The 24,649-nt window shown below is 42.2% G+C and overlaps 1 protein-coding gene across 12 annotated transcripts in view; it reads right to left on the bottom strand.

Annotated features, from left to right (window-relative positions):
- The window catches only part of ABI3BP (ABI family member 3 binding protein), a 746,713-nt gene that overhangs the window by 359,841 nt on the left and 362,223 nt on the right, over positions 1-24,649 (bottom strand). For all 12 annotated transcript variants that reach the window (XM_069757702.1, XM_069757705.1, XM_069757707.1 and 9 more), the window contains exons 3-4: positions 18,123-18,185; positions 11,858-11,990 (exon numbers count right to left, since the gene is read on the bottom strand). In XM_069757702.1, the coding sequence (XP_069613803.1) occupies positions 11,858-11,990; positions 18,123-18,185 (196 nt within the window). The remainder of the gene's footprint in view (positions 1-11,857; positions 11,991-18,122; positions 18,186-24,649) is intronic.

Here is a 24,649-nt window from a genome sequence, read left to right as displayed (position 1 = left end):
TCAGCAAAGTGAGGCCCGATATTCTAGACAGAGCGAGGATAGCAAAGAGAACTATGCAGTCTACAAAAAACCCTAAAACGAAAACCACGCAAAGGGGCAAAAAGACCCACCGTGCCGAACTAACAGCACGGCGGTGCACCCCTTTGCTTCTCAGAGCTTCCAGCAAAAGATAATAACAAGCTGGACAGAAAAAACAGAAAACAAACTAGAAGCACTTATCTAGCAGAGCAGCAGGCCCAAGGAAAGATGCAGTAGCTCAGATCCAACACTGGAACATTGACAAGGAGCAAGGAAGACAGACTCAGGTGGAGCTAAATAGCAAGGCAGCCAACGAGCTCACCAAAACACCTGAGGGAGGAAGCCCAGAGACTGCAATACCACTTGTGACCACAGAAGTGAACTCAGCCACAGAATTCACAACAGTACCCCCCCCTTGAGGAGGGGTCACCGAACCCTCACCAGAACCCCCAGGCCGACCAGGATGAGCCACATGAAAGGCACGAACAAGATCTGGGGCATGGACATCAGAGGCAAAAACCCAGGAATTATCTTCCTGAGCATAACCCTTCCATTTGACCAGATACTGGAGTTTCCGTCTAGAGACACGAGAATCCAAAATCTTCTCCACAATATACTCCAATTCCCCCTCCACCAAAACAGGGGCAGGAGGCTCCACAGATGGAACCATAGGTGCCACGTATCTCCTCAACAACGACCTATGGAATACATTATGTATGGAAAAGGAGTCTGGGAGGGTCAGACGAAAAGACACCGGATTGAGAATCTCAGAAATCCTATACGGACCAATAAAACGAGGTTTAAATTTAGGAGAGGAAACCTTCATAGGTATATGACGAGAAGATAACCAAACCAGATCCCCAACACGAAGTCGGGGTCCCACACGGCGTCTGCGATTAGCGAAAAGCTGAGCCTTCTCCTGGGACAAGGTCAAATTGTCCACTACCTGAGTCCAGATCTGCTGCAACCTGTCCACCACATAATCCACACCAGGACAGTCCGAAGACTCAACCTGTCCTGAAGAGAAACGAGGATGGAACCCAGAATTGCAGAAAAATGGAGAGACCAAGGTAGCCGAGCTGGCCCGATTATTAAGGGCGAACTCAGCCAACGGCAAAAATGACACCCAATCATCCTGGTCAGCGGAAACAAAACATCTCAGATATGTTTCCAAGGTCTGATTGGTTCGTTCGGTCTGGCCATTAGTCTGAGGATGGAAGGCCGAGGAAAAAGATAGGTCAATGCCCATCCTACCACAAAAGGCTCGCCAGAACCTCGAGACAAACTGGGAACCTCTGTCAGAAACAATATTCTCAGGAATGCCATGTAAACGAACCACATGCTGGAAGAACAAAGGCACCAAATCAGAGGAGGAAGGCAATTTAACCAAGGGCACCAGATGGACCATTTTAGAAAAGCGATCACAGACCACCCAAATGACAGACATCTTTTGAGAAACGGGAAGGTCAGAAATGAAATCCATCGAAATATGTGTCCAAGGCCTCTTCGGGACCGGCAAGGGCAAAAGCAACCCACTGGCACGTGAACAGCAGGGCTTAGCCCTAGCACAAATTCCACAGGACTGCACAAAAGCACGCACATCCCGTGACAGAGATGGCCACCAGAAGGATCTAGCAACCAACTCCCTGGTACCAAAGATTCCTGGATGACCGGCCAGCACCGAACAATGAAGTTCAGAGATAACTTTACTAGTCCACCTATCAGGGACGAACAGTTTCTCGGCCGGACAACGATCAGGTTTATTAGCCTGAAATTTCTGCAACACTCTCCGCAAATCAGGGGAGATGGCAGACACAATGACTCCTTCCTTGAGGATACTCGCCGGCTCAGATAACCCCGGAGAGTCGGGCACAAAACTCCTAGACAGAGCATCCGCCTTCACATTTTTAGAGCCCGGAAGGTATGAAATCACAAAATCAAAACGAGCAAAAAATAACGACCAACGGGCCTGTCTAGGATTCAAGCGCTTGGCAGACTCAAGATAAGTAAGGTTCTTATGATCAGTCAAAACCACCACGCGATGCTTAGCACCCTCAAGCCAATGACGCCACTCCTCGAATGCCCACTTCATGGCCAGCAACTCTCGGTTGCCCACATCATAATTACGCTCAGCAGCAGAAAATTTCCTGGAAAAGAAAGCACATGGTTTGAACACTGAGCAACCAGAACCTCTCTGTGACAAAACCGCCCCTGCACCAATCTCAGAAGCATCAACCTCGACCTGGAACGGAAGAGAAACATCAGGTTGACACAACACAGGGGCACAGCAAAAACGACGCTTCAACTCCTGAAAAGCTTCCACGGCAGCAGAAGACCAATTAACCAAATCAGCACCCTTCTTGGTCAAATCGGTCAATGGTCTGGCAATGCTAGAAAAATTACAGATGAAGCGACGATAAAAATTAGCAAAGCCCAGGAATTTCTGCAAACTTTTTAGAGATGTCGGCTGAGTCCAATCCTGGATGGCCTGAACCTTAACCGGATCCATCTCGATAGTAGAAGGGGAAAAGATGAACCCCAAAAATGAAACTTTCTGCACACCGAAGAGACACTTTGATCCCTTCACGAACAAGGAATTAGCACGCAGTACCTGGAAAACCATTCTGACTTGCTTCACATGAGACTCCCAATCATCTGAGAAGATCAAAATGTCATCCAAGTAAACAATCAAGAATTTATCCAGATACTCACGGAAAATGTCATGCATAAAAGACTGAAAAACAGATGGAGCATTGGCAAGTCCGAACGGCATCACCAGATACTCAAAATGACCCTCGGGCGTATTAAATGCCGTTTTCCATTCATCTCCCTGCCTGATTCTCACCAGATTATACGCACCACGAAGATCAATCTTAGTAAACCAACTAGCCCCCTTAATCCGAGCAAACAAGTCAGAAATCAATGGCAAGGGATACTGAAACTTAACAGTGATCTTATTAAGAAGGCGGTAATCAATACACGGTCTTAGCGAACCATCCTTCTTGGCTACAAAAAAGAACCCTGCTCCCAATGGTGACGACGATGGGCGAATATGTCCCTTCTCCAGGGACTCCTTCACATAACTGCGCATAGCGGTGTGTTCAGGTACGGACAAATTAAATAAACGACCCTTAGGGAATTTACTACCAGGAATCAAATCGATAGCACAATCACAATTCCTATGCGGAGGAAGGGCATCAGACTTGGACTCTTCAAATACATCCTGAAAGTCCGACAAGAACTCTGGGATGTCAGAAGGAATGGATGACGAAATAGACAAAAATGGAACATCACCATGTACTCCCTGACAACCCCAGCTGGTTACCGACATAGAGTTCCAATCCAATACTGGATTATGGGTTTGTAGCCATGGCAACCCCAACACGACCACATCATGCAAATTATGCAATACCAAAAAGCGAATAACTTCCTGATGTGCAGGAGCCATGCACATGGTCAGCTGGGCCCAGTACTGAGGCTTATTCTTGGCCAGAGGTGTAGCATCAATTCCTCTCAACGGAATAGGACACCGCAAAGGCTCCAAGAAAAATCCACAACGTTTAGCATAATCCAAATCCATCAGATTCAGGGCAGCGCCTGAATCCACAAACGCCATGACAGAATATGATGACAAAGAGCACATTAAGGTAATGGACAAAAGGAATTTGGACTGTACAGTACCAATAACGGCAGAGCTATCGAACCGCCTAGTGCGTTTAGGACAATTAGAAATAGCATGAGTAGAATCACCACAATAGAAACACAGTCTGTTCAGACGTCTGTGTTCGTGCCGTTCTACTTTAGTCATAGTCCTGTCGCACTGCATAGGCTCAGGCTTACTCTCAGACAATACCGCCAGATGGTGCACAGATTTACGCTCGCGCAAGCGACGACCGATCTGAATGGCCAAGGACATAGACTCATTCAAACCAGCAGGCATAGGAAATCCCACCATTACATCCTTAAGAGCTTCAGAGAGACCCTTTCTGAACAAAGCCGCTAGTGCAGATTCATTCCACAGAGTGAGTACTGACCATTTTCTAAATTTCTGACAATATACTTCTACATCATCCTGACCCTGGCATAAAGCCAGCAGATTTTTCTCAGCTTGATCCACTGAATTAGGCTCATCGTAAAGCAATCCCAGCGCCTGGAAAAATGCATCAACATTACTCAATGCAGAATCTCCTGGTGCAAGAGAAAACGCCCAGTCCTGTGGGTCGCCGCGCAAAAAAGAAATAATAATCAAAACCTGTTGAATAGGATTACCAGAAGAATGAGGTTTCAAGGCCAAAAATAGCTTACAATTATTTCTGAAGCTCAGGAACTTAGTTCTGTCACCAAAAAACAAATCAGGAATCGGAATTCTTGGTTCTAGCATCGATTTCTGATCAATAGTATCTTGAATCTTTTGTACATTTACAACGAGATTATCCATTGAGGAGCACAGAGCCTGAATATCCATGTCCACAGCTGTGTCCTGAAGCACTCTAATGTCTAGGGGAAAAAAAAGACTGAAGACAGAGCTAAGAAAAAAAAATGATGTCAGGATTTCTTTTTTCCCTCTATTGGAAATCATTGAAATGGCTCCTTGTACTGTTATGGCTGGCAATCAGGCAACACAGCGTGCAGTAATCAGCGCACATACAGAGATCTGGCAATAACCCAAAACAATAGGACGAGCTCTGAGACGTGGAATCTCTGTAGACTGCAGTACCTGATCTATCCTCACACAACTGGAAGCAGCAGTGGATTGCGCCTATCAACTACCTATGCAACTCGGCACTGCCTGAGGAGCTGACTAGCCTGAAGATAGAAATACAAGTCTGACTTACCTCAGAGAAATACCCCAAAGGAATAGGCAGCCCCCACATATAATGACTGTTAGCAAGATGAAAAGACAAACGTAGGAATGAAATAGATTCAGCAAAGTGAGGCCCGATATTCTAGACAGAGCGAGGATAGCAAAGAGAACTATGCAGTCTACAAAAAACCCTAAAACGAAAACCACGCAAAGGGGCAAAAAGACCCACCGTGCCGAACTAACAGCACGGCGGTGCACCCCTTTGCTTCTCAGAGCTTCCAGCAAAAGATAATAACAAGCTGGACAGAAAAAACAGAAAACAAACTAGAAGCACTTATCTAGCAGAGCAGCAGGCCCAAGGAAAGATGCAGTAGCTCAGATCCAACACTGGAACATTGACAAGGAGCAAGGAAGACAGACTCAGGTGGAGCTAAATAGCAAGGCAGCCAACGAGCTCACCAAAACACCTGAGGGAGGAAGCCCAGAGACTGCAATACCACTTGTGACCACAGAAGTGAACTCAGCCACAGAATTCACAACAGGACATAAATAGTAGTGTATAAACATGTAAGACAAACAGGAATAACAAAAAACAACTAACATACAAAACAATCACAAAAGGTACAGAAGTATATAGGGAAGGGTAAGAATGTACAAACCAAATAGGAATAGGACAATGAGAAAAGAATACACCCAAAAAATACATGCAACAATCTCCAGCAGCAACAGCGATATCCAACTCCAGGGCTTTAGGAAGTAAAACTTATACTGGCAAAGAGGAGAAGGTCTGGCCAGAGAGAGGAAATGACAATGTGAGGAAAAGCTGTGAGATGAAGCTGAAAGTTTCTAATCCGCATAGAAAGGGTCGTTAACCTCTTCAGCACCAAAGGAAACTAAATCCATTTAATATGAAACACAAACACACAGGCTAAATAGAAGATCTGTGGTTCACAATACGCAGTGATCTTATAATCCCATATCTCCCAGGGGAACATTACCCACTCGTGACAGTAGCGGGTTGCCTGAGAGTGGACCAGACTTCTCAATATCACATAACCCTAACTACCAATTATTTTTTCCGGTATCTGAGGAGTGGGCCAGAAGAAGCATGTATTTTCTTCTTCTTCTGCCAATAGATATTACTTTTATTTTTTTCTTTTCCAGGACCACCTGTAGTTTTGCCAAATAATATGGTACTAAATGGTGAGATAATACAATTCCGCCAATATTTTTAGAGGTGTCTTTTTACAGCATTAATTAGGCTGTCGAAATGACCTGGAAGTATGATTTCCAAGTTAGTGTGATTATGCATCAACTTTTTTTCTGTTTAAAAGGAACTAGTCCTCTGTTTTATGCTGCCCTAACCACAATCGTGCATCCAGTGTAACAATTCCACCCTACAGTGTTTCTTAGGACACAGTGATTGACAGCTCAGTTGTCCAGTCTGGTGCACGAGTGTGCTGAGCTGTCTGTGCAGTGAAGGAAAGTTCAGTTGTCCAGTCTGGTTCAGGGGCATGCTGAGCTGTCTGTGATTTTACTGAGATCTTGGCCATCCAATCTGAGAATGGGAGGTGCTGAACTCTTGCCATGTGCTCCCCATTCCTTTGATTGGTCAGCTATTTAAATGAGCTGGCAGTCACAGATAGCTGCCAATCGTACCTTCAGCTCTGTGTGGTTTGTTTTCGCTATGCCTAGTACCTTGCTTATTGATCTATTGCTGCCTGACCTTGGACCTCGTTATCACCTTCCATTTGTCTAATCCTTTTACTCTGATCCAATATCCTCCTGGCATTTTGACCTTGGATTATTACCTTACTATGTCTTTGTCTCTTCCCTCTCTTTATGATGTACCCTCCTGGTTTTTGACCTCGTACTCCTTGATCACTCTCAACTCATGGCTTGTCTTTAAGAAGTGACTCAGCATTGGAGCCAGACTCTGCTTTATGCTGTCAGTTGTTTGGGCAACATGAATCAGATGACAGTTTCCCCTTGTGTGATGAAAACAAATTCAGAATTTTTCAAGACCCATAATGATGGAGCTGAGTTAGGGATATTTTATGGTATGGTAAGATTATGTATGTATGTGATGAACGAATACATTCGGCACCATTCGTTACTCGCACGAATAGCACGGTATTCGGGCTACTCGTTACTCGGCGATTAATTAGGTATTTGTCTCGGTATATTCAAGTGACCCGCTCAGCATGTTTAGTGCTTTATATGCAGCCAATGAACATGCTGGGCTGGCTTGCCAAACACAGAAATGCTGGTGCCATCTTTGTTGTGGCATTCCAGCGTCCTAGAGACTACTTAAAGGCTGCTGGCGCCACCTTGTGCATATTGCAGGTGGAAACAGCATAGGGAGAGCATAGTTTCAGCGTAGGGACAATGAAAGGAGCATTGAGACAGTGATAGAAAGTTATAGTGAGTGTAATTTATTCCAAAAAGCTCTTTTAAGAGCTGAAGATTGTAAAGAGGAGGGAGTGTGGGTGAAAGACAGGCACCTGGGTGTTCTCATGATTGGCAGCTCTCTGCTATTTTCCACTTGAAATATCTAATATTTGTCTAGAAGCTGTGTGACTGGCGCAATTTGGGTAGGGATAATCGTGCATGACAATTTAGCATGGGCTATAATCTTCATTACTCCACATTTAGAGTGCGTCTGCAAAATGATTGAAAAAATCATAATTTTCTATTGTGTTTAAAATTGCATTTCTGTATCTAGCAGTTGTGCGACTGGCGCAATTTGGGTAGAGATAATCGTACGTGACAATTTAGCAGGGGCAATAATCTTCATTACTCCGCATTTGGAGTTTGTCAGCAAGGCGATCTCCAAAAAAATAGCCACACAATGCTAGATACAGTGAATCTGTACATAAGACCTTTGTAAAAGTACTTGAGAAAAATAAAGCCAGCATAACGCATTCAAGATAAGAAAGGGTAACTTTAAGGGACATAGATGTGGTGGTGCCTGCCAAGGCTGTGTGATAGATCCAAAGGTGACTGTATCTCGTTCTAGGTTCCTGTCAAAATTTGGACAGTGTGCTACACCAATAACAAATGCAGACAAGTGCGAGGATGTTGTAGGTCGGATGGCAGACAAAGGCTCCAGTGTGTTGACAAGCAGCAACACAAAGTCTTCCACACGATCCAGTCTCACACGAAAATGCAAACCAAAATTACCTCCGGTCATGAATGGGTTAAGCACGTTTAAGAGACTAGGTTAATACGCTCCACAGACCTATTCAGGCCACAGCCTTACACATATTGGAACATGGTCATTTCCATGCTAATGCTTTGTAGCACTGCCTGTCACCTGAGTAATACACTAGACAGACCTTCTCACTCTCTGGGACATATCCTGTAATTACTCCATTGTTGCTCAAAACCATGCAAAAGATAAATTCTGCTTGGTTGGGTAGTTTCCAGAAGAAGTGCTTGGGTCTTGTGCTGATTGGTCAATGGCACTCCTGTCTCTTTCCCTTACGGAGGCTGCTTCCAAGTAAAATGAGGCTTGCACATGTTCCTGACATAGGTTTCTGGCCTGACAGACTGACCACAATACAGGCCTTTGCTTGCATACATTGTATTCCGAATTTAATTCTAATGCTTTTGGTGTCTGGTGAAATTCAATTTACTGACATTGATCATACAGCTCACCCAAGTCCGTATTATATACACCTTAAAGCGGCTTCACCCGTTATGACAGTGATTCCATTGAAATCTGGTGGCAAAAATGAACCGTGGACATTATAAAACGCAGGTTTCACAGCACCTGGTGGCCCTCTGAAAATTAAAAGCGAGGGCCGCATAATGACATGGCAGTGGACATGGTGGTGGCGGCGGGGGATGCCCAAAATTCAAATGGGCATTTTTGAAATGGCATTGTAAAGGGATAGGGAATATGTATTCCACTATCTGGCTAACAATTTTCCATGAGGGATCGACCTCACGAAAGTAGGAGTGAGAGCTCTCCCAAATGTATGATACAGGGAAATCTGAGGGCCCTTACTAAACTCAGGTTTCACGGCACCTGCTGGCACTCTGCTACTTGTCAGCAAGGGCCACATAGTGACATGGCTGTGGACATGGTGGTGGTGGCGGGCGATGCCAAATATTCAAATGGGCATGTTTGAAATGGCATTGTAAAGGGATAGGGAATATGTATTCCACTATCTGGCTAACTATTTGCCATGAGGGAGAGACCTACTGAAAGTAGGAGTGAGAGCTCTCCCAAATATATGATACAGGGAAATCTGAGGGCCATTACTAAACTCAGGTTTCACGGCACCTGCTGGCACTCTGCTAAGTGTCAGGAAGGGCCGCATAATGACATGGCGGTGAACATGGTGGTGGTGGGCAAAGCCCAAAATCCAAATGGGAATGTTTTAGCTGACATTGTAAAGTGATGGGGAATATGTGTTCAACTATCTTGCTAACTATTTGACATGAGGGAGTGTCCTCCCAAACGTAGGAGTGAGAGCCCTCACAAATGTTAAAGTAAAGAATAAAGCCAAAACGCTTTGTGTGAACATAAGCTAAAGGGGAGGTATATTTTGGGGGGATTTTGCACTATATACATGTAATTATGAAGGAAATAATGTTTCTTTGCATTTCTCCTTTTAAAAAAAAATGTTGGTTTGGTTTGGTAGGTCTTTTTAAAAATCCATAAAACCGATGCAATAGTGTGACTACATTATACCCAGTTACCATATGTGAGTCAGAAAGACTGCAGGCATCTTCTCCATGGTGTTCCTATTTAGTTTTAGATATTTCCCATAACATATTTCATGGTTATATATGGAGTCCACACTGTGGCTGAGCTTCACAGGATTACCAAGATAGCAGCTATGGGCAGCTTCTGTATCCCCCCAGCTGCCATGGTAAAATCCATTGGTTTTGAGTGAACTCATCAGGCTTGACAGTGGCAACTAAATAGATAACAGCCACGGCCAGAGCTCAAATCTAGCCACAGCTGTGAGACACAGATGCTTGCTGTGTATTAGAGCTGGTATCCACCAAGTGTGGAGGGAACTCAGCTCACCAGCCCCATCTACATTTGCATATCCCATGCGAAGACATTTATTCATGTCCTAAAACGGGTTCATCAATTGATGCATTGTAGTTACGATATTAAGGGTATGTGCACATGTTGCGGATTCTCTGCGGATCCGCAGCATTTTTTGCGGTGCAGAAATGCTGCAGATCCGCAATTGATTTACAGTACAATGTAAATCAATGAGAAACGAAAATGCTGTGCACACTTTGAGGAAAATCCTCTGCGGAAACGCTGCGGTTTAAAAGAAGTAGCATGTCACTTCTTTTTTGTGAATCTGCAGCGTTTTTGTACCCATTCCATTATAGAAAGCCGCAGGGGTAAAAAACGCAGCAAATCCGCAAGAAAACCGCAGCAAAAATGCACAAAAAATGCTGCGGAACTGCACAAAAAATGCGACAAATCCGCAGGTGCGTTTTCTGCCAGGAGAGGCAGAATCCGCACCAGAAATTCCTAAGCCTAATCTGCAATGTGTGCACATAGCCTTATGGTCAGGAGATATTATTTTTTCCTTTTTTGAAGCAATTTTCAAATATAGGAGTTTTATTTGCACTTATTTATGTGGCTGTTGTAAATGATTGGAGTAAAAACTGTAAAAAAACAAATAAACAACAGAAATAGTACATCTATTCAGATAATTAACAAATTACAGAGAATAAAACAGGTATGAATTTATCAGTTGCATCAATTACAAATTCAGTAATTTTTTATTCAATACTGGACATGGTAACTATCTAGATTAATTTGTAACTGTTGATTCACAATGAAATACAAAAAGCACAGCACTCTACATATAATCGTTGCGGAGCCCAGTAAACTGAACACTTTTTTTCCCTGGACCTGAGAATAATCTCTCCTCTTCCATCGTCTCCTGAGGTATGAAGATGGAGGAACGTTTTCCAGGACACTTTTCTCATGCTGGCTCTCCTCCATTCCCAGCACTGCTTACATAGTGCTTGTATTAGGCTAGTTTCACACTAGCGTCGTGCACTGCACATCGCAATGCGTCATTTAGGAGAAAAAACGCATCCTGCAAAATTGCTTGCAGGATGCGTTTTTTCTCAATTGACTAACATTAGCGACGCATTGCGATGTTTTGCCACACGTCGCAACCATCGTGCGACGGTTGTGTCGTGTTGTGGCGGACCGTGGCCACCAAAAAACATTGCATGCGTGGCTGGAACTCTGCCCCCGCCTCCTCGCACCTCACAATGGGGCAGCGGATGCGTTGAAAAACAGCATCCGCTGCCCCCTTTGTGCGGCGCTTCCACAGTATGCGTCGGTGTGCCGCAACGTCGCATTGCGACGTGCAGTGCACGACGCTAGTGTGAAAGTAGCCTTAGGGTATGTGTCCACGTTCAGGATTGCATCAGGATTTGGTCAGTATTTTACATCAGTATTTGTAAGCCAAAACCAGGAGTGGAACAATTAGCGGAAAAGTATAATAGAAACATATGCACCACTTCTGTATTTATCATCCACTGCTGGTTTTGGCTTACACATACTGAGGTAAAATACTGACCAAATCCTGATGCAATCCTGAACGTGGACACATACCCTTAGCTGTGTGAAGCAGGTGCAATGCAGTGGGCACGGTCCGATTGTACATGAGTACTTGGACTGAGCTGAGTACTGATAGAACAAAGCAACACATATCTATTGGAGTTAAGGCAAAGGAAAGAGGCAGCAATTAGGGAACAGCATTAGGCATAAAAGAGGCAGAATCAGGTAATATACAGTAGTATAAAATTGTTAAGAGCCTCTGTTTTATTTAATAAAAATGTAATGACAGTTACTCTTTAATTACGACACGATTATTCTTCTGCCGATCAGTGTCAAAAACAAAATGTGAATATTCATGCCCAAGAGATTAACATTTCCTGCAGCTGGTTTCCATCTATGCATGTAGATTAATTTGTGTGGCAATACAGTATGCGCAGTCACTACCCATGGACATGTCCAATTTCAAGCATATTTACCTGCCATTTGGACATTTGCTGAGAGCAGACCAGTCAATTTGTGGATTTATTAGCATACCCCATGAGAGGAAGACAGATGTTGGAGTCAGAGTACCAATGACAAGCTGGAGAGGTTTCTGAATGGAGTGTTTATCTGTGTGAAAAAGGCCAGAACGTATTATTAATATCATAGCCACTGTATAACAAACAGCAAGGCATGCAATAAGTGAGAATTGTATCCACTACATGACAATCTACCTCAAATTATTAGATCAATTTGCACATTATCGAGTGTCCCAGTTTTCCCAGGATGGACATTTTATTACCATTGTTTCTTTTCTCAAACAAATGTTTTACATTAGGGACACAAATATTTTGCACGTATTGCACAGTGGCAATTGTACAGATTTAGCAAATTTGACATAATATATATTAAGAAAAGAAGGCCTTATAAATGTAATGTAAATTAATTATCTTAAAATTAGTTGGTCATCCCCAACATCAATATGAAATGATGCATACAGTGATATAGGGAAATAAACATCTCATGAAAATCATATTGGCACTGTACTATTATAATACGGGGGCTATGGTGTATACATGTGGGCTGTGCTCATACTGTGCTTACATGCACTGTGAATCAGAAGCGGGGCAAAGTACTCAACAAGGGGGTATATAACAGTACACCGAACTCTTGGCTGTGCCAAGGGTGAAATAAAGCCCCTTCATTTACATGCAAGTATTTTTCTCATGCACTTTGCCAATAAGAGGCATAGTGCCGGTATGATTTTTATCTTTTATAATACTGTGTATATAAATTAATATTGATTTAGGGGGTGATAGTCTCTAACGTGTTTAAATTGCCCCCATGACCTTTTACACTCTTTATGAGGCATTACAGTAATGGGTGTGATATTAATCCCTTTACAACCTTGGACATGTAGGTAGGTCCAGTGTTGCCTACCTGCATTTCTTTTGGGCTCCGGTGCTAAGCCCACATTTTTCCCCGCATATGACAGCTGACTTGATGAGCTGTCATGTGCTACAAAATAGCCGCGGGTGGATCTAAGACAGGGCGTCTTGTGACGCGCTTCCACTCAGCGTGTGTTAAATGCCACTGTCGGAGATTTACAGTAGTATTTAACAAGCGCCGGTTGGAAGCGTGTCACAAGACGCCCTGTCACGTGATCATGGGGCGCTGATGTCAAGACAGCTGGGGGTCTGCTGTAGACCCTGGTGCTTGTTTTTATAAGGCTCAGTTCACCCTGGGCATTTTTCTTGCACTTTTTATGCTAATTTTCAGCTGCTATTTACAGAACCAGCAAAGCCTATAGAGATTTGAGAAATCTCATGCACACAAATTGCTTTTTTAGTCATCAGTATTTTGTGATTTGCATGCTTTTTTGGACATAGAGCAAGGCACTTTTTTCAGTGGTTTTTCAACTTTTTTTCAGCCTTTTTCATCCATTGACTTGAATTTTTGGTGAAAAAATGCAGCAAAATTGCAAAAGTGCAGGTATGATTTTTTGTAGCGTTTTTGTGCCAAAACTTAATTCTTTGGAATAGGACTTTTTTTCAATACTAAACTTTATCGGCAGGCATAAGTGACAAATCTAGCATACCGAAACCGATGCAAAAAACGCAGCAATAAAGCAGCAAGAAAAGCAAGAAAAAAAGGAAAATCTGCTTTTCTTCGGCAGGTTCGTTCCTGCCAAGAAATTAGGTTTTGCTTCAGAAAAAAGCACTGAAAAAAACCGCCTAGTGTGAACTTACCCTAAATCTTATATAAATGCCATTGCATGGCCAGCGTTCATAGGACATCACGATTTATTGCAACATTGCATATAGTCTCTTCAGAGAGGAAGAGGATTAGAACTCTAGCGCCACCTATTTGAAGGTAGCAATCCTAGAAGTCAATGTCGACCCTTTAGCGAGCCTTGTCACATGACTTAGGACAAAAGCCAAACCAGAATCTCAATTTGCAGACACTGTGTTTCAGGGTACTGCCCCTCGTCAGTGCAAAGTGTGAGATCTGGTTTGGCTGTGAGAGGCGTCTGACCAGGATCCAAGAAGTATCGTTTCTCCTTGCGGAGAGTGACATGCTAAACATGCAGAGATGAGGAGACTTAAAGCAGCAATGCTCCTCTGGGAAATATGCAAATTGTCTCTTCATCATGCTTGACATTGCAAGTTTGAAGCCTTTCTATGTATAGTACAGAAGATCAGATGGGCACATCTTTAAGTCTCCTAATGGGACTATTGAAGCCAATAAAAAATGTTTAAAAATGTTTGGTAGGTAGAAGCACATTTGTTTGAGCGAAACGGCTGCCGTCTAGTACGTCTCCACTCCGTGTCTCCATGCTGTTTTAATATGTAAAAAACGAATAAAGGATAATATTGGGAAGGTGAGTGCCTCCGCAACTTTATTTTTGGATATAGATCTATGAAAATATAAGGTAAATTAATCTGATTGGTAAACAGAGTAATAAGAAAAAAAATAATTGAAACGCCAGAATTAAGTTTTATGAGCGATGCAACATTGCAATAAAATGACATAACAGGTGATCAACACAGTTTTAGCACTTAACAAAATGTTAAATAGAAAAAAACAAAAAAAAAAACGATTGTGGAATTGCACTTTTTTTGCAATTTCACCGCACTTGGATTTTTTTTTTCAGTTTTTTAGTATACTATGTGGTTGAATCAATGGTGTTTATATTGATGGAAAAATAAAAAAAGTGGGAAAAAAGCGCAAAAGTGGAAAATCTCAAGGTGGTAAAGGGGTTAAATACTAATGCAAGATGTTTACTTACTGCTATTCTGAGCTCAGCAGTTGCAGACTTGACTGTCATTTCCTGCACTGCCCACATTTTCTCCTTGAAGACTTTTCTCTGTGGCTCAGAGAAGGCACAGCATATCCGGTGTGCATGCCTGCATGTCTGCAGCTACTGAGACCGGACTAGTCTCAGTGAGTAAACACTTCGCCAGACTAGTCCAAATTAATATGTAGTTGATTTTTCACAAATATGTGCATTTGTTTTTACCATCAGTACAATACTGTAATTTCATGATAAGTTTCTCTAAGCAATAGGGGCAATGTAAACACATTGAGGACCTCACAGGTTCAATTTTAATGTGTACATGGTGTAAGTACCTGAACCGCAGAAGAGAAAAGACTAGACCAATAATGGTATGCACTTCCCCTGACGAAGCTGTGATTACAGCGATACGCATGGGGCTCTTACCTCACCCCTCAGATTGTCTCCTATCTTCTTTGGGCATCTCTACCCATGGTATATGATTTCTCAGCACCGGTGCTTTGCCCTTCACCTTTGCCACTTTTTGTTCCACTTTGCTCAAATCTGCGAGTCTATTGCTCTCTATCTGCAGCACATTCTACAAATGATTGTGGGTGGCTTGGTTTATACTTGGTTGGGGTCTTAAGCATACAGCCTAAGTTTATATTATGAGAGGAATATTGGCACCATTATTGTTTGGGTATTGAGCATACTAAGATAATACTGCAGATTATTATACCCAATATATGGGGTTGTAACAACATTAATACATGATTACAGGTTATTGCGTGCTACTATTTGGTCTTTTCTTCATGTATTTGTAATATCATGCCTTTATATCATTCTGTCATTGGAGACACTATACCCATGGATAGAAGACACTGTATATTTGTATTTATATAAAGTATACTATTGTTATTGATTAGCACTTTATACTGTATGCTGATTATGCTGTTTCATATATTATATACATAGGGGTGATGGTAATTGGTCCTGTATCCAGGCCTTGTTTTAAATGGTTTTATCATGTGTTTGTCTTTTTGAGGTGTAATTAAAGTTTATTGATTTTTTGAAAATTCTATGGGTGTGCATACCATTATTGGTGTAGTCGTTTCTCTTCTGCGGTTCATTTAATTTACTTTACAGATCAGGTTTTTGCACCCTGCTTTCATGACGGATACAGGGGTGCACCCCTCACATATATATTTACATGGTGTAAGTATCAACACGTCAATATGTGTACCAAATGACTATAAATAAACCACACAGAGCCATCTAGAGAAACTACTATCTTTCAATTACTTTTAGGGTTTGTCTGTTTTTCAGCTTTTTTTTCTGTAGCAAAACCTGACCTCTTGTCAGGAAAGAAGCTGCAGAAAAAGAGCCTGTTTTCCTTGTGTTTTTTGCTGCTTTTTTTGCGAGGTTTGTGCTCGTGGTTTTGGCATGCTAGATTTGTCTCTTATGCATGCTGATAAAGTTTAGTGCTGAAAAAAACCCTATTCTATGGAATCAGGTTTTGGCACACAAAAAAAGCAGCAAAAACCTGATACCTGTATTTTTGGAGCGTTGTTTCAACGTTTTTTTCACCACCCATTCATTTCAATGGGTGAAAGAAGTGACGTGCAAAAAACTATGCAAGCACAAAATCCTGATGACAAAAAAAACAAGCTGTATGCATGAAATTTCTGAAATCTCATAGACTTTGCTAGTACTGTAAAATGCAGCTGAAAATTTGCATAAAACGCCCAGTGTGAACTTAACCTAAGGCCGGAGTCACACTACAGCGAGATACTGCCGAGTCTCTCAGGTTAAAACCAAGCTCTGGCACACAGAGCGTGCAGCCGCATAGCAATACGTGGAGCCGCACGCTCTGGAGTGCCGGTGCCAGTGCTTGGTTTTAACCTTTGAGACTCAGCCGTATCTCGCTGTAGTGTGATTTCGGCCTAAGGGTTATTTTCATGATCACAGCTCTGGAGTGCATGGCTCCACAACCTTCATAGTTAGAGCACAAGACTGGTTCGTGAGCTTAGCCCTGAGAGAGGAGATATTATTGTGCACCAGTCTGTTGCCTAGAAAAAGTGAAGGAGCAGGTAGGAAATTGGCAGAACTCCTGTAAAAGAGAAATCACAGCCTCAGCTTCAGGGCCCCTTTCCACTTGTGAGAAAAAAACGGTCCGTAATCTGGACCTGAAAAAACGGATGTAACGTATGCGATTGTCATGCGCTTGTGATGCGAGTTCAATGCGATTTTTTAATTGCACCATCCGTTTTACATCCGTATGACATCCGTATGCAATCCTTTTTTTATTTCTCTGCAACTATTTTTATACAGTCATTTACAGGACTCTTTACAGTGTTCTATGCAACAGAATGGTAAGGTATCCGTAAAAAACGGATGGAATACGGATGGTCCGTATTCCGTGCGTTTTTTTTCTCGCATCCATTGACTTGCATTGGCGAGTCTCGTCCGAGACCCGCAGCAAATCGCCGCATGCTGCGATTTTTTTCTCAGCCGACCCAGATTTTTCTCAGTCCGATTTCGGCTGAGAAAAAAAACGCAAATGAAAAGACACCTATTAAATAACATTGGTCCGAGTGCAATCCGATTTTTTATCGGATTGCACTCGTCCGTTTTCCTCGCAACTGGAAATGAACCCTCAGACAGTGTGATAAAGACTGCATATATAAGCAGAAATTGGGACTCAGGAATCACTGCACCATTGTCCTATCTGCATTACTATACTGGAGAGTAAGGCCGGCGTCACACTAGCGAGTTTTACGGACGTAAGAGCGCATAAAATACGTCCATAAAACACGCCTAACAAACGTCCCAATTATTCTCTATGCCCCTGCTCCTATCCGCCGTATTTTACTGATCAGTATTTTACGGCCTTCTACGGCCGTAGCAAATCGCAGCATGCTGCGTTTGTCACCGTATTGCGCAAAAAAAACGCCAATGAAAGTCTATGGAAGCCAGAAAAATACGGATTACACACGGACCAGCAGTGTGACTTGCGAGAAATACGCAGCGGTGTTAGAGAGAAAAGCCGGTAATTCATTGCGGTGTACAGTAAAATCACACTGACAGCTTACAGAAGAATCGGTAGAATAAATGTGTACACAAAGAATAGGTATATATATATATATATATATATTTATATATATATATATATATATATATATATATATATATATGTCAGTGTGCCGTGCAGGAGACAGCACTACATTAAGCGCTGTCCCCCCCACTGGTGCTGAAGCCGCGATTCATATCTTCCCTGCAGCAGCGTTTGCTGTAGAGAAGATATGAATAATTGTGTTTAAAATAAAGATCTAGGTGCCCACCCCCCTCCCACCCCCACACTGATGTGCCACAGAAACGTAGGGGCACACGGACACGGATAATTCCGGTACCGATTTTTTCCGGTACTGGAATTATCTGGACGTGTGAAACCGGCCTAAGACTGAGATGAAATTCATAAAACATCTTACCTTTACAGGACTTTTTAGGATTCTCATTTGGTTTAACTGCTATCAAGTATCTGGTCTCTGCATCTGAAATTAGATAAACATATTATAATAGATAAAAACAGTCGCTCAGAGGAAGTAATCAGTCAGTCACTCAAAATCTAAAATATTAAAAGTTCAACAGTTAAAGATGCATTGTATTAATAAATTTATAGAAAACCTAATGGTGCTTAAGGGCTATTTAATTTTAAGATGTCAAAGATGATCATAACTTCTACGGGAAAATGAATGCGGGTTGTCATAACATTACACTTGTTGCTAACATCAATCAGTATAGTAATATATTAAATAAAGCGCTGATTTTGCAGAAGCAGTATTTTTATTTAAAGTACAGCTATTAAAAAACAGGCTACAGAAAGAAGTACAAGTGAAGTCATTGATGTTGCATTACTACTTACTACACAATTACTTATGCTGAAATTTACTATTACTGTATCTCAGAAATATTTTCTTTAATTGATATTAAGTGGAACATCATCTTCTTCCATGATAACAGGAACATGAAATTATAGCTGATGTGTACAAGAAAGTGTCTTCAAGCCAATAAGTCAAAATTAATCATCAATACACAGTACAATTAAGTGCTCGAAGCTAACACACCATTCTCCAAAACCAAGCATTAGCATTTTCTATGAAGTAGAGCCAATAAAGATAAAACCACTTTGCATGAACTATCAGAAACGTTGCAAGTTTTTCTGCGGTTTACAAAACATGTATTACATGTCGGACTTCTGTAATTTAGGACTTTGACTGATTTAATCTTATGACAAGTTTACATATTAGCAAATTCTGAAAATAGAAAACACTTTTGAAAACATATTTTGGTCTAACAGTTTACATCTCCTGTATGATGTGAATGAAGAGACAATAAAGTCTGCTCCAATGCGTGGAAAGTACTTCTGCATTGAATAAACGTGTTCTATTCTACTAATGTCATCAAGAGAGCAGGTATATTGTTTAGGCATTGCTTGTGCCAATTTATAGCCATTAAATTAATGCTGATAATGCAGTTCCCTATGATAGAGTTTGTACTGCCTCCATCCCTGAGCTTTGTTTTATTAGAGTGCTCCAGCTATGAAACAGATCACACACCAAAAAATGATTACAGTGTTAATTTTCTACTAGGAGTCCGTGCAAAATCATTCTGATCTGCACCTGTTGGCTTACTGCAATGTTTGAATAAAATTATATAAAGTGGGGGAAATAAGTATCTGATCCCTTGCTGATTTTATAAGTTTGCCCACTGACAAAGACATGAACAGTTTATAATTTTAAGGGTAGGTTAATTTTAACATTGAGAGATAGAATATCAAAAATAAAATCCAGAAAAATCACATTGTATAAATTATATAAATGTATTTGCATTTTGCAGTTAGAAATAAATATTTGATCCCTCTGGCAAACAAGACTTAATATTTGGTTGCAAAACCCTTGTTGGAAAGCACAGCTATCAGACTTTTTTTTAGTTGATGATGTAGTTTGCGCACATGTCAAGAGGAATTTTGGTCCAGTCCTCTTTGCAGATCATCTCTAAATCATTGAGATTTTGAGGCTGTCACTTGGCAACTCGGACCTTCAACTCTTTCCATAAGTTTTCTATGGGATTAAGGTCTGGAGATGGGCTAGACCACTCCAGGACCTTAGTGTGCTTCTTTTTGAGCCACTACTTTGATGCCTTGGTTGTATGTTTTAGGTCATTGTATTGCTGGAAGACCCAGCTAAGACCCATTTCTAATGTCCTGGCGGAGGGAAGGAGGTTGTCACTCAGTATTTTACAGTACATGGATCCAACCATTCTCCCATTGATGCGGTGAAGTAGTTAGCAGAGAAACACCCCCAAAACATAATGTTTCCACCTCCATACTTGAAAGTGGGAAGGTGTTCTTTGGGTCATAGGCAGCATTTTTGTTCTTCCAAACACGGCGAGTTGAGTTAATGCCAAAGACCTCATATTTTGTCTCATCTGATCACAGCACCTTCTCCCAATCACTCACAGAATTGTCCAGGTGTTCATTGGCAAACTTCAGATGGACCTGCGCATATGAGCAGGGGGACCTTGTGGGCACTGTAGGATTTTAAACCTTTACGGCATAATGTGTTACCAATGGTTGTCTTGGTGACTGTGCTCCCAGCTGCCTTGAGATCATTAAAGGGATGGTGCCGTGATTTTAATTTTTGTATTAATCAATTATTTTTAATACAAAATTAAATGTACTACTTTCATAGTTTTTTATTTATTCACTTTTACTTTTGCCACTGGAGGCTGCCATTTTCATTAGTGAGGGTGTGTCTGAGCACGACACTTGCACACCTCACTTACGGCAGACATGGGCATAGGAGCCAATGGTCGGACTCCAACCGCATCTCTTACATTGAGGTCGCTCCTCCTGCCTCTCAGCTGTGACTTGGGCATGCCCACTGGGCTGTCCAGATCACATCTGTGGGAGGAGATCACAGCCATTTTGTTTGCTGTGGGCTGCGATGACAGAAGATGTTGAGGAGAAGCTGTTGGGAGCGTGGGTCCAGGGTAAGTATCTGCAGCGCTAGTGGTGATCGCAGCCTGTACTTAGTATTACAGTACAGGCTGCGATCACCGCTCACTGCCGACCTGCGCAGTCTTGCTGAAAGCTTCCTCCCTCAGTCCACGGGCAGGAAATCACCCAGCAGCAGCGTGTCTTCCTGTACATGGAACGTTATGTCTGCTGCTTTTCTGTGCAGCACTGATTTGTGGCTGGAGCCTGGATGTGTTGCACTTCATCACCCTGACACAGTGACTGTCGGTGCAGACTGGAGTCCGAAGCTCCATGTTTCTAAAAATAGAGCAATTCTCTGCAGCACAGGATCCCTGCCTGGTTACAAGGGGCGCACTGAGGCTGGTTTGTAATGGTTAACCCTTCCCTGCCTGCTGTGCAGGAGGATCAGTGTCCAGACAGGAAGCAGCCTGGGGGCTTCATCTATGGATCAGGTGGGAGGTCTGCACAGTGTAAAGAGGTGGGAGGCCGCTTCTGGGATGGATCCAGGGTTCTGCAGGAGGTCTGACAGCCGCCCTAGCACATGTCCATCTCCTGGAGCGCCATAATAATACTGTTCTAACACTTGGGCTATGGTTGGCACAAGGGAGCAGACCCCTGTGGTGATGACACTCAGCAAGCTCTAGCTGCTGTGTCACTACAAGTCCCAGCATGCCAGAACTGAGCTCCTAAGTGTTGTAGTCCTGCAGCTCCTCAGGTCTCCTGCCTGATCGTCCTACTATACATTCCAGAGCAGAGGGCAGGTGGCAGCAGTCTGAGACTAGTGATCCATGGAGCAGAAGAGGAAAGACTGAGGCTGGGCCCCTCCAAGCCCCTGGGCCCTGATACTCACCCTAAGCTCACCGACACCCACCCCATGCCCCCTGACACCCAACCCATACTCCCTGACACCCACCTCATGCCCCAAGAAACCCACCCCATACTCCCTGACACCCATCTCATGCTCCCTGAAACCCACCTCAATCTCACTGACACCCCAAGCCCGGGGTCTTTCAGGACAAGCTGTGAGGATCGTCACCAGGGGCGTATATACAAGTCATAGGGCGACATAGCATAAGGTCTAATTGCCCCCCCCAAAAAAGAAAATAAAATAATTGTGGGGGGTCACAGAAGAGCATAGCTCACAACTTTCCTGCCTTTAGATAATAAATATACTGCCATATATATTTATTACATAATACTGCCATATAGGTCATACATAATGCTGACATATATATATTTTATCACATAATACTATCATAAAGACCACACATTATACCTCCATATATATTTATTACATAGTACTGCCATATAGGTCATACATAATGCCGCCAGATATATCTATTACATAATACTGTAATATGGACCACACGTAATGTTGCCATATATATTTTTAACATAATGCTGCCAAATAGATCAAACATAATACTGCTGGATATATTTATTACATAATACTGCCATATAGATCACACATGATGCCACCATATAATGTATATTTTTTACATAGCACTGCCATATAGACCACACTTGATGCCGCTAATTATTATGTGTGACCTACTGTATTCTCACCCATCCCTTGTAGATTGTGAGCCTTCGCGGGCAGGGTCCTCATTCCTCCTGTACCAGTTATGACTTGTATTGTTTAAGATTATTGTGCTTGTTTTTATTATGTATACCCCTCCTCACATGTAAAGCGCCATGGAATAAATGGCGCTATAACAATAAATAATAATAATAATAATAATAATAGGATGGCATTATGTGTGATCTATATGACAGTATTATATGTGATATGTATGGTTGTATTATCTTTGATCAGCATGGTGCAATAATATAAGATCTATATGACGGGATTATATAAGAACTATATTGTGGGATTATGTGTGATCTATGTGGCAGTATTATGTGAAAATTATATGATGGTTTTATGTGTGATCAATATGGTATGGTGTGATCTATATGGCGGTATTATGTGTGATCTATATGGCAGTATTATCTTCAGAAAGGGGACCCATTCTAGGGTTGTTCTGGCTGAGCACCTGCACACGGGTCTGGGGTAATAGAGGGGGCAGCAGGACCTCCAGTTAGGTGAAGTCAGGGGAAGGCTAGTGAGGTAGCTGAAGAGAGGGGTCTCATTTTAATCGTTACTACATGGCTACATTTCCCCCCAGCCTGCTTCCCAGCGTCACCCCAGACTGCGCCTGTCGCCTCGCTTTCACACATCGCCAGGACAGGATCTGAGGAGGGGAATGGGGTCTGCATGCAATGTCTGGATCAGAACAGGTCATCAATCCACAGAAATGTTTCCTGGATTTCTGTGGAGCAGACGGTCCATCCATGTGTATAAAAGACAGCGCTCTATGTAAATCCCTGGCTGCTCCATGCACCGAACATGGTGCCCCCCATAGACCAGCACACTGCTCTCCTGAAATACTCTGTGCTGCTGTCACCCTGCTCCCTCCACCATATATCTCCCAGAATCCTTGCTGCCTGTCATCCTCTGTGACTGTCTACTTGTCAGTATAACTCTGCAGTCAACAACAAAATGGCTTCTCACTGGGTTCCTGAATCCTCTCATCCCTTTGCAAACACCAGAAGGGGAGGAGAGGAGACATCACACACGTCAGCAGACTCCGCCCATAATTACTGCAGTGCAGTAATGTGAGTTAGTTGTACAGTAGGTTTTTGTCAAATTTCAGTAGCTGCTCCCCCTAGTGTTTAAAAGTGGAAATGCCAAATCTTTTTAAATGATTTTTCATATTTTACTAAATTATAAACAAATGATAATATTTTTTAAGAAAATGTAAACATTAATTCTTTACATTTTTTCAATTGCTGGAAAAACATTTTTTGATGGCACCTTCCCTTTAACAAGTTCCCCAGTGTAGTTTTACGCTGATCTCTCACCTTCCTCATGATAAAGAATAGCCCATAAGGTGAAATTTTGCATGGTGCCGCAGACTGATGTCGATTGGCAATCATTTTTTATTTCTTCCAATTTCTTCCTATTGCACCAACAGTTGTCTCCTTCTTACCCAGCATCTTACTTATGGTTTTGTAGCCCATTACAGCTTTGTGCAGGTCTATGATCTTGTCCCTGACATCCTTATAAAGCTCTTTGGTCTTCCCCATGTTGTAGAGGTTAGAGTCTGACTGATTGAGTCTGTGTACAGGAGTCTTTTATAAAGGTTATTATGTAAGACAGCTGGCTTTAATGCAGGTAACGAGTTGATTAGGAGCGTCTAACTGGTCTGTAGCAGCCAGAACTCTTAACGGTTGGTAGGGGATCAGATACTTATTTCTCACTGCAAAATGCAAATAAATTTATATTATTTATACAATGTGATTTTCTGGATTTTATTTTTGATATTCTATCTCTCAATGTTAAGATTTACCTACCCTTAAAATTATAGACTGTTCATGTCTGTCAGTGGGCAAACTTACAAAATCAGCAAGGGATCAATACTTATTTCCCCCATTGTAGCTGTATGGTTTTACATAATTCTAATCACACCAACTTCAAAGATATAAAATGCATTCTTTTTAGATTTTTATATAAAACTTGTTGCTTATTCACACTCTTTTACTGCTTTGCAACCGACGATGGTAGATAAATGTCGGTGCTTTTATGGCTTTGTGCAGGGTTGATGTTTCTCTACGATTGGCAGTTTTTCTCTGATCAGGACCCCAATGTATAATGCAGGGATTTCGGTGAAGACGGCTTGCTGTGACCTCTGACCTCATCGAGACCTGATTGGTTTAGGTCCTGATGACGGTTTAGGTCCTGATGACGTCAGTGTCATGCCAGCCAATAATAGCAATTACTGGAAAAGTTTGCTGTAGTAACTATCTTTACTAGGTGATTTGCCTCATAAAACACTGCCAGCGAGAGATCAGAGGAGAAACAGTGTGACAAGTGCTGCTAACATCTGTGTCAGTCATCGATTTTGTCATATAGTAAAAAAAAAAACCACAAAGCAA

Source organism: Ranitomeya imitator, chromosome 3 (genome assembly GCF_032444005.1).
Source record: "Ranitomeya imitator isolate aRanImi1 chromosome 3, aRanImi1.pri, whole genome shotgun sequence".
NCBI lineage: Eukaryota > Metazoa > Chordata > Amphibia > Anura > Dendrobatidae > Ranitomeya > Ranitomeya imitator.
Note: the sequence above shows the minus strand (reverse complement) of the source record. Positions and strands in the feature narration are given on the sequence as shown.